This window comes from Anastrepha obliqua, chromosome 4 (assembly GCF_027943255.1).
Source record: "Anastrepha obliqua isolate idAnaObli1 chromosome 4, idAnaObli1_1.0, whole genome shotgun sequence".
Lineage (NCBI taxonomy): Eukaryota > Metazoa > Arthropoda > Insecta > Diptera > Tephritidae > Anastrepha > Anastrepha obliqua.
In genome coordinates, this window is record NC_072895.1 from 98,536,233 (window position 1) to 98,553,649 (window position 17,417).

General features: G+C 34.6%; 1 protein-coding gene across 2 annotated transcripts in view; it reads left to right on the top strand.

Moving 5' to 3' along the window:
• The window catches only part of LOC129246129 (putative polypeptide N-acetylgalactosaminyltransferase 9), a 210,733-nt gene that overhangs the window by 92,182 nt on the left and 101,134 nt on the right, over positions 1 to 17,417 (top strand). For both annotated transcript variants that reach the window (XM_054884690.1, XM_054884691.1), the window contains exon 6: positions 4,564 to 4,757. In XM_054884690.1, the coding sequence (XP_054740665.1) occupies positions 4,564 to 4,757 (194 nt within the window). The remainder of the gene's footprint in view (positions 1 to 4,563; positions 4,758 to 17,417) is intronic.

A 17,417-nucleotide genomic window follows, 5' to 3' on the forward strand; every position in this document is an offset into this window, starting at 1 on the left:
CCTCGGTTTACTGTGAATGACTTTCCCTAACTTTAATTGAACCAAACAGTTAATTACCAATACATCTAAAATGTTTATTTTTTTTTAGACTGAATTTGCAACCATTCGCACATTTACATCACGTTGGAAAAATGTTTTGTTCTAGCGAATTAACAACGCACAGTGGCCGTCCAATCTGATGTCATTAAATTAATTCCAAACGCGAGTTAAAATATATTTATTGGGCCATAATACACTGCGACCTCTGATGTGATCTATTGTGCTTGACCGTAAGCCTAAAACGGCTCTTGATGAGCAGCCTTAGGGCTGCATCGATTCGCAAAAACAGCAGAGGCTTATTTCTACTAATTCTAGTTACTAGACTACAATGCCAGTCCCCAGCGAGATTTCGTTAAGCTCTCTCTACCCAGGTTTAGAAGCCTATTTGATGTCCTTTGGATGGAAGCGTAAATTGTTCAGCCTGCCGCTATCCTGGACTCTCCATTCAATATCGCGCGAATTCTCTGTGCTCACAGTTATAAAATTGAAGTCTCATGCTTTTGTGATGAAGACTTACTTTTTTTAGATAAACAAAACCAGTAAAATCGGGACCATAACTAGTTTATTCCCTCACACTGCTCTTCCAAAGACCTGTTTCGCTGTTTTTAATTAGCTCGTTTATGACCTAATCAGCTTTCGTTTTTCAAAAGTTGCTCGCTTTTTTTCATTACAAATTCCCTAACTCAAAATAGTTTTGCGCACTGATAGGAAATGGGCTACAAATGGGAGTATTAATCTAAACAAAATTTCCTATAAAATTTTTTTTTTTAATTTTTGCTTAAAGATGGAAATCAGCTGAGAAAAAAATTTATGACGAATTTACATATCATTTAAATTACAATTGGTGAAAATGTACGCACTAAGAAACTGGTCCTCAAATCACCAGTTGTGAACTAGATTTTTTCACTAGAGAGCCACGTTAACTTAAATTTATTTTAAATCCGAACTGGTGAAAATACAATAACTTCCGAACTATTCCGTAAAAAAAATAAATAAATAATTGGCGCGTACACTTCTGTTAGGTGTTTGGCCGAGCTCCTCCTGCTATTTGTGGTGTGCGTCTTGATGTTGTTCCACAAATGGAGGAACCTACAGTTTCAAGCCGACTCCGAACGGCAGATATTTTTATGAGGAGCTTTTTCATGGCAGAAATACACTCGGAGCTTTGCCATTGCCTGCCGAGGGGCGTAAAACACTAGTCGATAAATAAATTTTGTTACACCAAAAAATAATGTTAGTTCACATTTAACTTTAGTCAAAAAATTTAGTCGCAAACTGCTCCTCAAAGCACTAGTTGTAAACTTGATATTTTTCACTAGAAAATCAGCTTAAATAAAATTTATTTTTCATCACAATTGGTGAAAATACAATCAATTCCTAACTGTTCCGTAAAACACTAGGCGTGAACTAAATTTGTTTCACCAAAAAACCACGATCTTTTCAGAACTGCTGAAAATACAATCACTTCCAAACTGGTCCACAAAACCCTAGTCTAGTTCACGACCAAAGTTCTCTAGTCTAGTTTTCTACAAAAAATTGTTTTGAATTTACATTTAATTTTAATCACCTATTCAGTCACTTAGAATTGCACCTTAAAGCACTATTTGTGAACTAGATTTTTTTTTTCACTAAAAAACCATGTACCAACCGAAGAACACTAGTTGTTAAGTCGATTTTTTCACCAGCAAAATTTACATTTATTTTTAAAGACAACTGGTGAAAGTTTAACGAATTACGAACTGGTCCTCAAAACACTAGTTGGGAACTAGTTTCGCCATGAGAAGGTTTTCCCCACAAAATATTTCAGATAACTAAAACATAGTGCACACAATTTTCAACTAGTAAATAGGCTATTATTATTTCGATCATATATTCCACATAGCGACTGCACCTACGTACATATGTATATAAATCTGTGTACAACAAAGTAAGGAGCTCAAATGTGAAGTATCAAGCGAACTTTTCGTTATTCTGTTTAGATTTCTTGCTAAACTTTCAGCTTGATTTACGCACGGCTATGACTTCTATGCTTTGTAAGCGGGAAAAGCACAAAAATAGGAAAAATATTACTCTTTTAGAAATAGCGGAATAAAATAACGAAAAATAATAAAATCTGGAGAAAACAGCAACAGATTTGAAAAAATAGAAAATTCAATTTTGAAAAATTCCCCTTTTCCTCTACTTAAGGAAAAGAAAACGCTCACCGATTATGGTATACAGTAATAAACTTAAATTTGTTTGCGAAGTAGAGAGCAAGGACGTAAAAATTCAATTTCTACTTTTTAATGATTGATAACCAGCAAGAAGGAGCAATGTGTGTGCGGCATCTACTCGATACAAACAAAAAAAAACAGAACAAAAAAAATTAAACCGGATAAGCTGCAGGAAATGCTTGAGCATGGCAACATGTCAAATGTATGCTCAGTTGAGCATTTGGTTATGTTGCATACATATGGACATATGTATGCAAGGACCCTTCGTAGGATCCTTTCACCAGCAGCCGCCCCAATAAGGTGAATTGATTTTTTTTTTTTTTTGTTGCCTAGAACAAGTTAGTTTGCGGTTATTTGGGTTGGCGATTATGATTACGTTTGGGTGAATGCGCTGGTTGGCTGGTGGGTTGCTTAGTGGTCAATGGCTTTGATATTCTGCGGTTGGACTGTTTTTTTTATTTTTCCACTTTTTTTTCGTTTTCAACCTTTCTCGACGTTGAGTAATTGCATTTGCTTATTCACTTTATTTCTAAGTGAGTTGGTTCATGGCAATCTTAAATTCCCCCTTTTGTGTTGACCCTAAAATTTCTTGAATTTATTATATTGCCGCATGTTTCTGCTCCCCTCACACGACCATTTGCTGGTGGGTCAACTCGTGTGTTTCAATGGATGGATAATAACGGTGTCGTAGAAAGTTCGCACAAAGAGTCCACAAGAAAAAATAAAATTCGCTATTCATTCTGAGTGCCTGAAGCAATTTCATATAAACAGACTCAAAGAAATATGGAAGTAGTTGCATTAACAATACATTTTCATTATTTTTTATGGATTTTTGTGTACTTTCATACTCGTACCTAAATCTTAAAAAAGAAAGCAAATACATTTTTTGTTTTTTTTTGCCGCTTATACCTTTAGCCTTTACACATTTCAATGGATTGTGTGTTTGTATGTACAGTCAGCGCCAAAATAAAGTGCGCACCACGCAACGATAAGTTTTGACTATTTATTTATTTATTTTGTAATTTTAATTTTTTTTTTATTAAAATATAGTTCATATCACAACAAGCACAAAATAAACTGAAGTTTGAAACTGTGTATAAAATTTTTAAATAGATTAAAAATCACACTGATTTTTGGGAATTTTTTTCGTACGCAATCTTGTGCATTTTCTCTATTTAAATGTTTATAAGGGTAAAAAAAAATCAATTTTTTTTTTTCGTTTTAAGCGATTCCTAATATATTTCGGAATATTCACACAAAGTTACAGAGCCTCATTCTCAATATTTCCGTAGATACAAAACCAAAGATAGGCGAGCGTTAGGTAGTTACGCTGTGACCGGACAGCTATAGTACGAGTACAAACTTTATCTTCTTTTCTCGACTTTTCATTTTTATGATTTCTTTGAATTGTCGTACATGAATGAGAAAAAACTAATGAACCTTTTGAAATGAATCATAGCTTGTTCCCTTCAGTATTAAATTCTCTTCTATTTGAACTAACAAAATAGATAAAAAAAAATTTTTGTTTATAGAAAGGCATTTTTTTCTTTAAAACCTCCAAAAAGTTGAAATTTTGGAATTTCTCTCAGTTTTCTTAGTTCATCTAGAATAAAAAATCATGATAATTAGAAACCTATTTAAATTTTTTGGTTTAGATAATATAATAATTACGAGCTGTATCTTGTACGCCAGTTGGAAACTCCAGCGTTGCAGCGCTCTACTAATTTCTATGTTAAACATTTTTTTCCACTTATTTTAACCAGTACAAAAATTTTTTATACTTTGTAAATGTTCATTAAAAGATAGAAAAAACTTTGCAGTGCTAAATTAATTTTTTCTTTAAAAAAAAAAATCGCAAATAGATGCAATTTTTAGACCTCATAAACCAGGCTCCCCCCTTAAGGCTACTTTTTTTTTTTATGGAACAAAACTCCTAACACCGTCAGCAGAAAAAATTGTCAAAAATCAACGCGATCGCCTTACTACTTGAAACTTACATTTCCTTATACCAAAATTCAATGATCTATAAAACTGCATACTCGAAATTTTGCTAAAACTTCTGAGAAAAAAATTTGAAATTTGAATTTTTTTTTTTTATGAAAATTTGTCGAATTTTAAATTTTATACAAAGTTCCAATCTTCACTTTATAGTGAGTTAGTTTTTGTTGTAGCCTAAATTACAAAATAAATAAATAGTCAAAACTTATCATTACCTGATGTACACTTTATTTTGTCGCTGACTGTTTATCTGCTTAGATTTTTATTTATTTCTTTTACTTATTTGCATTTCCCACTTTCTCTTCACATTCAGGTTGGCTTGAACCTCTGCTGGATCGTATCGCTCGCAACAAAACCACCGTCGTTTGTCCGGTCATCGATGTCATTGATGATACAACATTGGAATTCCATTTCCATGATTCGGGCGTAGTGAATGTGGGCGGTTTTGATTGGAATTTACAATTTAATTGGCATGCAGTGCCGGAACGTGAACGCAAGCGACGCCAGGTAAGTGCGAAATAAATTCTTATCTACATACATACATTTCGTATAAAAAAGAAAAGGGAAAATTAAATAAAAAAAAAATTAAGAAGATCTCAAAGTGCAAGCAAGACAGTGAGGTTGAAGATTTATAATATTTGAACCAGCTATAACTTGTATAAATAAGATTAATTATAAATAATATGCGACATCAATTAGTTCTGTTTTTGTAATTCCCAGAAAATGAAGGAAATGTTCTATGTACTTCTCATTCGTTCCCAAATTTTTCAAGGCGACATATTTCTTTATGATCACTTGGAAACAGCAGCTAGTCTCAAAGAAGTGAATCCAGATTAGGTTAGTGGCTTAGGTTTGCTACCTGTGAGAACAGAGGACTAAAGAGTTTGGTTAGCAGAATTGCTGGGCCATGTAGGCTCTCTCAGCCCCTTAGAGCAATTCCCGAATAGGTGTATCTGGGTTTTTTCCCGTACAGGGGTGCGAGACTTCTCGTACATTTTTATTCATTTCAGCTGGTTCGTTGCCCACCTACTGTGATGAGACATTCAAGAGACTAGACGTAAAGGCTCCCACTAATACTATAACAATTCTCCACCTCGCCTAATTCTACCTTGAGACCACAAAAGTATAACATCTGTGTGGAGCCGCGTTTATGTCCGAAGACACAACAGGTAGCTGCGTCCAGGTTCCCCTCCTGCAGGCGTATGAAGGCTATATACCGTCGATAGGCCCAATAACTCTCACTGTGTTTTTAGGTGGTTTCAAAGAAAAGGAGACATCGGAAAACTTGCAGTAGTGTTATATTAACTCTCTACCGTCTTGTCTTCTGTACGATACTGTAATGAGCGTTTCACTCAAACGTCTGTGCTTTTTGTCGGTTTGTCAGAAACTGTCCGCCTTCTCTGTTGCTGCAATTGTTGCTGAAACGCTTTGCGTTCCCAATCAATATGGCGAAGTCACGTCATGATTTTACCTGTGAACGTTTGCGCTGCTTCCCACTTACCGCTAGTTGCGCAAATATCTCGCATGAGGGTGCTGGGGATGGTTGATGACCCAGAGCTTGCTCCAGTATAGCTCGTTCCTCTCTGAAGTGGTCGCAATAAAACATGACGTGCTCTGCGTTTTCGTCAGTATTCGGGCAGTTTGGACAGAAAGGGTTGTGTGCTGGCTTAAAATGGTGCAGGCATTCCTGAAAACAGCCATGTCCGCTGAGCAACTGTGAAAGGTGATAGTCGGTGTTTCCATGCTTTCTCATTAACCACTCATCAACACGTGGTATGAGTTTGTAGGTCCAACGTCCGCTTTGTGACTCATCCCACCGCTGCTGCGACCGGCCTATTGTCATCAGTCGTTCAGTTGATTTTTCTACTGGTTTGGGCCGCGTTCCTTGCGCGTTATAGAGCTGAACCATTTCATCTGCCAATAGGTTTAGGAGTATCTTTCTCGCTATTACGTAGATTACATTATCAGACACCGTGCTAGACGCGCAAGCTACACGCAGCGCGCCTTGCCTGTATGTCTGGGTGACTTCCCGTTTAGACTTAGACTTTTTGAACCCGTCCAAAATTATAGAGTCAGCAACAAATGAAAGTAGTCGTCTCCGATTTCACTGAAGCCCTCCTATATTAGGGAGAATCGCGTCAGGGCACCATTGACAGAAACCGCCTTGGAACTTGCATTTATTAAATACTGCTGTGTCGATTCAGACCCGAAGATATTTCACCGCCTTTTTCGAGATTATCAACTCAAAGGACTTTCGCCCTCCAGCTCTTATTAGGTCTGCTTTGGTTTTGTGACCGGCTAAATCTAACTTAGCTTCGTTAAGCCATCGTTGCACTCTCTATTCAGCATCGTTGCACTTTTCCTTTAAGTGGTCAAGTTTCCTATCAACTACCACCAGGGCAATATCATCGGCGTATCCCACAATTTCGGCGTATGGCGAAAGCTTCACCTTCAGAACTGCATCGTGCATGATGTTCCACAAAGTTGGTCCTAGCATTGATCGTTGTGGTACACCAAAGGAGACTTTGTACGTTTTTTGGCCATTTTCAGTTTCATATCGCAGAATGCGGTCACTCAGATAACTGCTGATAATGCAAACAAGGTAGGTTGTGAACCTTTACGTTGAAACCTTTGAAGGCGGTGATGATGCTAGGCCAGTTTGCCGAGTTAAAAGCATTTCTAACATTTAAGGTGATCACAACGCAGAAGATAAGGGGAGGTGAAATGGTCATCTGCGACAGAACCCTATGGCGCAGCAAGTCCTCTGTTACTACCACAGGTGGAGCAGTATCCGGGAGGCTCCATTAGAATACAGTCGGTCGCCCCTGACTGGAAACCAACCAGTAGGTACAGTAACGTATGACACCCTGGATTAGGGAGGGAGGAGAGATTCGAAATCCTACGCGTCTACATCGGCAGTGTTCTGTAAGAGACAGGGATACCTCTTGAAGTATGCGATTTCTCATTGCGTACTGCGCGGTCTTGATGTGAGATAGGCTAGGTACCGTATGACCCCGGGTACATACAATTTAAACTCTGCTAATTGCCTAATCTCGAATTAACGAGTAATTCATGAGCCAAGATATGCACTTTTCCCGTAATCAATGCAGGCTTGTGAGACGATGCAATAAACTGGTAGAAAGGAAGATTTCTCCTCGACAAATCCGCAAATTTTTGTTAAAAACAAGTGCGGAATGGGTGCTCCATCATTATCATCATTCATAGCGTTACCACGCAGGATGTATCTTCCTTCCCAATGCTGCTCAAAAGCGGTCGATTTTAAGCTTTTGCTTCGTAGTTACGAATTCGCAAATCTTTGAGATCATTCCGCTCTGTGTCTATCCATCGGTTACTCAGTCTGCCTTTGGCCTTGGAAGTCTGTTCTATGTATATGCATATAATTGGCGCGTACATCCCTTATGGGTGCTTAGCCGAGCTCATCCTCGAATTTGGGGCGTTCGTCTTAATTTTATTCCAAATTTCATGCCGACTAATTAGACTGCAACCGCTTTGGATTAAAAAATATATTTTCTTAAACTCTAGTCACCTGTGGGTAACACTGGAAACTGAAGAGTTAGCAGTATGCACTTCAAAGTTTCCCTAAATGCATTACAAACCTAGCAGCTATCTGCAAAAAAGAGTTTTTCATTTTTGATAAGGAATACCAAAATCACGACAAAAATGCAAAGTTGATAAATAAGCAAGTGTGCGAGTTTCGCAAGTGCATAGAATCGGGTTGCAAATGAAAAGCTTACTTTAAAGTTCACGAACTGGTATTTAATAGCGGAAGTCATACTGGTCCGATAATGACTAGAAGTGGACCAGTCCGAATGAGATCATTTAAAGGTGTTTGCGCAACAAATATTTTTCTGTCACTGTAAATACGTTAAAGACGTTAAATATGCACACTATTAGGATGATTGGATGATTATAAATGTTGTTGAAGCCAATTATCGACTTTTTTGTTAATTATTAAAAAGTTCATTCACTGGTAAAATGCTGATGCATGGGCGGGCAGTTAATGTTCCGTAGGCCATCGTCATTATAAAAACATTGCACTTTGTTTCACTTGAATAACAAGAGCTATAAAATTACATACCGGAAAAATAGTGTTAAAATTCTAAGTAAGAATCTCGAAGTTCTAATGAAAATTTCATTCATTTTTTTTTTAATTTTGCACAAAGCGCGTAACTTCGATTTATACGGCATTTATTATACTAAATACTATGCTTTCATACGAAATTTACAAAAATAATTTCGCATAAAAAACATTGGGAATTTCGAAAAAAAATATGTTTGTCCCAAAACTTTTTCGACTGCCTGTATATACTAGGTTTCCTTCTCTTTACATCTTTTCTAGCTGCCAGTCTATTCTGAATCACTCTGCAAGAAAGAGATAAGAAAAAGCAGTTGATGTTATTGTTTTCCAGTTTTTAGTGTTAAAAGGGTCCCTGTTTTGCAATCGGCAATGGCAATGCTGTTGCGATTTCATTTTATTGTAAGCTCTAAAACGTGACTATTTGACATGCGTGGCATACATGTAAGACACGTACGTACACACACACATACGTTCACACCTAAAATAATGAAAGTATCTGCATATTAAATGCGAAGAAATCGACGTGTGCATGTGAAATTAACGGGTGTCGCTTCACAGCTGCAAAGTCAAGTTGGAAAAAAATTCTTTTAATAAAGTATTGAATTGCCAACGCGAAAGATAAGACTTGTTTTTTAAACAAAAGAGGAAAACACACGTTTTTTACACTGAGAAGAAAAGCCAGCTTTCAGGCGTTAAACAATTGCATTAAACATGGTCTCAAATCTGCTGCATGAAATAATGGCTTTACTCAGATTTATTTCAAGATTTTTAGGCAAAATAATTCGATCGAGAGACAATCCTTACCCTCACTGATTTGGTGTGCAATGTGCGTAACATTGAACCATATTTTTTTGGAAAATCCTCGGTGGCAATTTCTGTGAACGGCTGACGTTTATTAGCGCACGCTGAACGATAATTTTCTGTCAATAATGAGTGTATACGCACATGATTCAGTGCACGCAAATGGTTTCGGCAAGATGGCACCACGCCGCACCCGGCCAGAGAGACTATGGCAATACTGCGTGATTTCCTTGCTCACAAACTGATAAGCCGTTGCGGTGTCGCATACGGGTTGCCAATATTCGACGGTTGCCAATAATGTGAAAAGTGCGCCTTCTAAGAACACCATTAAACGTTTGTACGAAAGGTTTTCGACTGCTGACGCTCTTTTTAATCCAAAGAGGCCAAATCAAAACCGACCAAGGCGATCGGATGAGATCGCCGTTCTCAGCAGTTGAGCATTGCTTGGACCACTTTACAACGAATTATCCGCATTGATTTGCATTTATTCTCGTATAAGATTCAATTGACGTAAAGATTGTTGCCTGCGGACAAGCCTTGTCGATTGGAATGGGCCCAAAGAGTCATCGAGTCCGTCGAATATGGGCAACCCTGCACTGACCTTCCTGGTTGCCAATTCTTACCCCTATGGATTGGTTACTTTTTAGGCATATTTTTAACGTAAAAATTGGGTCCAAAAGGCCATGAGGTCAAAGTGCAAACCTCAAAAACATCTGCGACTTCTGAGTGCAATATTTTTCTGGTTTTATTTTTAAGTATTTTTCAGTTTTAAGTATACCTGACACCTTCCTTCAATGGTCTTCTCAGACACATCAGCTCGATAGCTGTCATCATACTCCATAACTGTCATCAGCGAGGACTTCAATATGTCTGATCAATTTACTTATATAAGAAATTGCAGCCAGCTGAGTCCCCTGAGTATAATTTTCATGGGTCCCTTTTGTCTTTTAAATAATTCTTTTTCATCGTGCTCACACTGCGCTCACATAACATTTATATTCACATTATGTATGTAATTTCCACTGTAGCATTATTTGACTTCATGTAATAATAGCGAATGGCTCAGAAGCACTCACACATGCATGAGCGTATTTATTCACAGCGCAAAAATAGATTACAGTTATATTAAACATTGGCCGCTCTTGCCCCCCACGCTGGCAATGTGCTCACGTTCCTCACCCTCACGTACCTTTTTATGCTACCCAAACTAAACGCATTCACGCCGTTCCAAAACGTGCCACGCAGGTTGTGTACGCATGGTGCGATGCAGCCCTGCAGGAAAAGTTGGTGCAGCTTCACAAAAAGACTTGCTTAACTCTACATTTTCATTCAGTATTTGATGTGTTTAGTGTGTTTTTAAGGGATTCTCAGCAGACTTATGGGAATTTCTGTATGTAGATCGGATTCATTCCACAGCAATTTAGCAACTCTGGAGCATAAAATGTATGCATTTCATCGTAGCCGAAAACTAAATTTCCATGCTCTTGCGGCTTATGGCACATACAATGTGAACTTAATAACTTTTACTAGCTGAAACAACGGAAATATTTGCTAGCTGGAGAGACTGATACTTAGTTTTTTTTTTGCTTTCTTTGGGGAGGGAACGTAAAAAATGTCAGAAACAATCAATTGATGTCGTCACGCCAATGATATGTGGGGCACATTCCCACTAAAACAGACCTCCCCTCTTCGGCTGACTTCCATCCCGCGATCACATTTGCATTACATCGGGAGTGAAGCCGTGATTGTGGATAACAACCACAAGAGAAGCCTGCGTCCAGGCTCTCTAGGAGGTTATTAGTCGCTGCTAGTCTCCATTGCTCCATTTGCTCTGGAGCACTGTTTCATGTTAACTGTAGCACTTGTCGGGAAGTTCGGTGTGATCAGCCGCGGCGTTAATATTATTTTGCTATTTTGATACTTAGTAAAAATGTGCATAACTAACAGATGTGGCAATATGTATATTGAATCCCCTTTGGATATATTATTCTTCGCCGGCTCTATAATACTCCGAGGTGCAATTCAAGCAGCCTAAAAAACCCGACCCATCGAGCTTATTAAATAAAAAGATGAACGAACTCACTTGCAAACTGAAGGTAAGGTCTATCGCGCCATACCAGCTACAAAAGTCGACTGCTTCTGCACTGATGGGCGCTCGACAGTCATAATCACGACAGGGATGCTACGCACAAAAATATTTCGTAGTTGCACAGACTTGCTCCCCATCGCCAACCACATTTGCTGGCAGCTCTCGTTGTTTGAACGCTTTCATTTTGCACGCATTGCTCGCACATTGTTTTCAACGGCAACAGCATTCGTCCTTCAGTCCTCCTCATATCACAAACAGGCTTCTCCTCTTCTCAGAACTCTGCAAAACGTGTTAGCATTGAAGATTTTATTGGAAAACTTTTAGAGGGGGTGATGGCGTATGCGTGTTTCTATTAAGTTCTTGTGTGTGCGCACGTGTGTTTGTGTGTGTGTTTTACATGCAAACTACATTTCAGGCCAACAACAGCATAACCAAACGCACTCCGTAGCGCAACTATTCAAAAGCGTCCAATATCCTAGGTATCACGGTCACCATTGCGCCTGCTGCTATGCTTCATTATGCTGGCATGGTCGCTTCCGCAATTAAAGTGACACATTTTCGTGTATCTACACCAAAGTGTTTGGTTGTTTCACTTTAGGCGATTAATGTGTTTATGCCTAGCTGAATAAATTGGATTATTGTGGATAATTCTGCTGAGGCAGAAGAAAAAAATGAAAAATATTAAAGTAAAAAAAGTAAAAATAAAAAATTTATTTACTAAACGTGAAAAAACAAAAAAAAAAATAAATAAAATTAAAAAAAGCTTAATAAAATAAAATAGTATTAAATAATAGTAAAATAAAACTAAATTAAAGAAAATGCAAAAGATAAGAAATAAAAAATCATAATAAATAAAAAAAACACTATTAACTAAAATAAAATAAAAATATAAAAATTATGTAAAAATATATAAAAAATTCGATTAATTTAAAATGAAGGAAAAAATTTAAAAATAAACTAAATAAAATTTAATTAAAAAATGGGGGGAAAAAACAAAAAAATAAATTAAACAAAATCTATTAAATAAAAAAAAAACAAAAAAAATTAAATAAAACAAAATAAAATAATAAAAATTAAGTGGAAAATAATTAAGTGGAATAAAAATTAATTAACTTAAATTAACATAAAAGAAAAAATTAAGAAAAAAACATAAAATATAATAAATAAAACAAATTAATACTAAAGTAAAACAAAACTCCTTTAATTTAAAAAAAAAATTATAAATAAAAAATAACAATATTAAAAATATATTAATTGAAATAAAATGAAAAAGTAAAATAAAAAAATAAATGGAAAAACATGAGTAAAAAAATTTCATTCAATTAAGATAATAAAATTAAGAAACAAAAATATTTTAAATTGCTTAAGTATTTATTTGCAATACTTTTGCATCAAAACCTCATTCAGCATCCGTAAATTGTCTTAATAGGTATATATAGAAATATTTCATTCAAGCGACTTTTTATGATGCCTTTATAAAGGTACTGTACATTTGTTCACGTATTTCTCTACAAGAAATTCAGAAACCACTCTCAAGTGACTTCAAAAATATTTAAGAACCCTTTGGTTTAAGACACATTAGTTTTTTCATGTTTCTCTGTATTTATTTTTTGCAATTCACTACAGCGAACTCTAAGAAGGCTTGAATTAAAAGCGAAGTGTAATATTTTTTTCAATTCATAATTTTCATGCATTCCACTTCTGCACATTTTTCAATACTGAAATAGGATTTTTTCTTTGAACTCCGGTGCGGCAAATTTCGATGCACATCGGTTTGATTCTTACGATTTGCTGTGTGTGAGTGAAAAAGCTTTAGTTCGAGGAGTATCCAACAAGTGCTGAGTGGCTGAGAAAGTGGTAAAGAAAATGTATTTTCTCGTGTAAATGAATGGTGTTGGTTTTCCAGATGCAGAAAATGATTTCTGTGACTGTTGGGCTATGTGGCTATTCACAAAGACAAAATTTAATAAGAGAGATTTACATTTAAGGACATTTAAAAAAACCAATTTATTTCAATATTTGTATTATTATTATTAATTTTTTTTGTGATTTCTTATTTCGTTTAATTTGCATTTTATTTTACTTTATTTTATTTTTATTTGAACTATTTTTTTATTTAATTTATTTTAAACTACTTTTATTGTGTTTATTTCAATTTTATTATATTTATTTTATACTATTTAATTTAGTTTAATTTTTTATTATTTTTTTTATTTAAAAATTTTTCTTATTATTAATAATATTTTTTGTTGTAATTTTTTATTTTATTTAATTTGTATTTTATTTCATTTAATTTTATTTTAGTTTTATTTGAACTATTTTTTTATTTAATATATTTTAAACTACTTTACTTTATTATTATTGATTTTATATATTTTATACTATTTAATTTAGTTTTATAAGGAAAAACAAAGCTCGAAATGTTGCATACTTTCGGGCTTTAATTTGTGCTCCAAAAAATGTTAGCTGCTTATGAATGTAAACTCTTTACTAACTTAAGCTCCTAAGCTCTCTATTTGATTGCAACTGTAAAGTGTTTAATTTTCAAAAAGCTTCATTTCAGTCAAATTTCTACTACTGCCACCCCTTGCATACCATAAAATTGCAATTATGAAGTGTAAATAATTTCATAACTATGCCACGTACAAATAAAGTTTTCTTAATACTCTTTATTATCTCGTCAGCAGTGGAAAATTAATACTTTACAGAAACATATGTACTTGCATGTGCCTGAGCAGGAAATGCCAAATTAAATTCGCATTTGTATGTAAAGTCATATATTTTGCTCATATGCATGCAAACACACACATACTATTAGAAACGCACATGTGTATGTGTGCTGGACTGCATCAACTACAAAGTCTTACAATCTCATATTCACCAGCCCACTTCTTCCAGCAGCACAATTGTGAGCAACGCAGGCAGGGAATATTTACTTGAAGCATACCTCTAGGCTGCATTGTTTGTTGCCCTTGTACATTTACTAAGTATCTGCAAATGCATGCAAACGTATGTGAGTATATGTGCAGCAGCAATTGAGTCCTTGTTACAGTTTTTCTTACACTCATACACAGCTACTCTTGGCACACACTCACAGCATTTATATGCAAATAACGGCTCATATCTGTGTATGCCGCAGAGTAGTTTCCTCGCTGCTGTGTACAGTGTGCAATGTTTATGAGACTGTTTGTATAAATGCCGACATGTGGGCCGGTCGTACAAGCTAATAAATGCACAAGAGTGGATCAATAAAAAAGAAGAGACCAAAGAAGACAAACCAACAAATGCAGGCAACTAATATGGAAGGCAAGAGAGCTCGAGTGTGGGGCAAGCAAAAGCAAAATAAAAACTGAAATATGGAAGGCAATGTGGGTATTTTGTTGCTATACGTTTGCTTTTGTTTTTCTTCGAGTCTTCGCCGTTATTCATTTTAAAGGCCACTTTATTTCTTGGCCACAATTTAAAATATTTTGGTTTCTTTGTATTCTTTTTGCATGCAAATCTTGATACCCTCTGGCAGACGTTGTATCCACATTTTAATATTAAATATGGATAGGCTATTATGGGTATACCTACTCGTACAAGGAGCAAAGAGTGATTCTGCTAAATTGGAAGTAAATTCAAAAAATTTCAGTTTCCTTGTGTTCACAATAATAGCAGCGCGACGTATTGCAAAATTTTGAAATTTTATTTATTTTTAATACTGCCTATACTGGAACCAATACTATATAACTCAAAGCTTAGCACTTTGCACAAAATTTAAAAAAATTTAACACATTTTCAATAAAGATTAAACTTAATTTAATTTAAATTAAAATCAAATTTAAAAAACTTGTTAAATTAACATTTTTAACTTTTTAAGAGTATTTGGAAAATTTCTGGGTACGCAGTTTTGTAGCCCATTCAATTTTGATAAAGAAAATGGTAGTTTAAAATGGCTCAAGCTTCACTTTGATTTTCGGAATTTTTCTTTTTTGGTATGCGTTTTCTTCCATGTAACAAATTCTCGAAATTTTAAGGTGTAGATACTTTTTCAACACCTTGGAATATTTATAAATTGAGAATAAATATAAATTTAAATATTTTTCTTTGAAATATGTAGTTTTTGAGAAAGAACAATCCCTCTTCAAACTTATATCATTCTCATTTTAAAAATATTTTTCTTTCAAATATTTCAGAAGAAAGAAAAATCCCTCTTCACGCTTATTTCCTTTTCTTTTTAAAAAGTATTTCAAAAAATAATTACTTTAAATTTTAGAGCGTGAAATAATCTCTTGAGAGAACAATATTTCTGTATTCACAAGTAGTATTTCAGTTATCCAAAAAATTTTTTTTGGGACATTTTTTTTCCGAAATTTTTTTTTGGGAATTGTTTTTGGCAAATAATATTTTTTATGTCTAAAAGCCTGTTTATGAAAGAGAAATATTGTTTTGTTTCGTATTTTGTTTTTTAAATGCCTTTTAAAAGAATTACGCAAAAAACAATCCCCAAAAAAATTTCCCAAAAAAATATCCCAAAAAAATTTCCCAAAAAAATTACCTCAAAAATTTTGTTTTAGAATTTTTTTTTTGCGTAATTCTTTTAAAAGGTATTTCAAAAATAAAATACAAAAACAAAGAGCAATATTTCATAAACAGGCTTTCAGACATAAAAAGTGTTATTATGTTGTGAAATTAAGAAAAAAATTTGTTGTGAAAGTTTTTTTACCAAATTTACGTGCCTTATAAGTTAAAAAATATATGACATTTCAGACTTTTAAAACAATTTTCAGAAAACGGTTTCAAATTCTACGTCATATTTTTTATTTTTTGCGCAAAATGTGATCTTATAATATTTAATTTTCATCGCTTCCTTTGATTTCGGTTATACTTAGATATTATTTTTTTCTCCCATCTTCACTTTCGCGCTTACATTATTTTTTTTGTCAATTTCGTTTTTACCAAATTTACGTTCTTTCACAATTATAAAAAACATGGAAATTCAGATTATCCGAAATTTCTTTCCTTTTTAAAATTCGACGCTTGTTTTCAAAACACTTGATCAATGATATTTAGTTTTTTATTGCTTGCCTTCATTTCTCTTTTATTTAGATATTACTTTTTTTCATCTTCACTTAACATTGTTTTGTTTATTTATTTATTTTTTTTTTGTTTTGTTTAAAAGCAAATCCTCTCGACCGCGCTCAAAGCAAATTAATTAACATCACTCATACGCCCGCGTGACCTCAGCCACAGCAAAACATTTCCTTTGTTTGCATTTTCACTAAACACTTAATTAATTTGTAAGTGCCTTTGTTGCAGCGCCTATGTAAATTATTGCTGCTTTTCATTTTTTATTTTTCATTTCTATTTTGTTTTGCTTTACTTTTTGTGTGCCACTTGACAACGACTCCCTTGCACTCGCTTTTACGCTCTCTCGACTCCTGCTGGCAGGCATATAAATCAACTTTAATGTTTTCGGTGTTCATTTGCCGCATAATTGGCATAATTATGCAGCTAGAAAGCAGAACACAAAATAATTGTCTAAATATTAAAATAAAACAAAGAACTGCATGGAGCCTGCAAATTTAAGAAAATATTTTTAAAATGTCTCTATGTGCTTTAAAATGCTTTGCGTTGACGCGATTTCTCCGTAGCTAATAACACAATTTATGCCTAGTAGCCAAGTATATATACGTACACACCTATATATATGCAGATTTTGCGGCAATACTTCATTCAGACACTTTAATAGCTGTCTTTGTGGAATTTGCGCAAATATTTCGGCTGATAATTTATCCATCGCATCTTAAATGCTTGTCATTTTGTATGAAACGAGGGTCGCATTTTTCATGTCCTTTGATGATGTAATTAAAATCACTTGGAATCTTTGAAATGAGGTTGCGCAAATAATGGCGACATTTTGTTTTATTTTATTTTATAATTTTTTTTTTTTTGGTAATGAGGTTAGGTTTTGAAGGGGAGCTCTTTAAAGTGTCTACAGTAAAATTACGCTTAGATCTGTGAGATGACGAGCCAAGATTTTAGTTGTGTGCAAATAGTATTTCCTCGTTCATTATGATTAGCTAAGCATTTTTGTTGCTTTTGCGAATACTTTTTGAAATTTTTCATAGAACAGCCTTTTTCTTAAGCTCTCTTAATTCATTGCAAATTATAAATGGGGCATTCCACGTAAAAG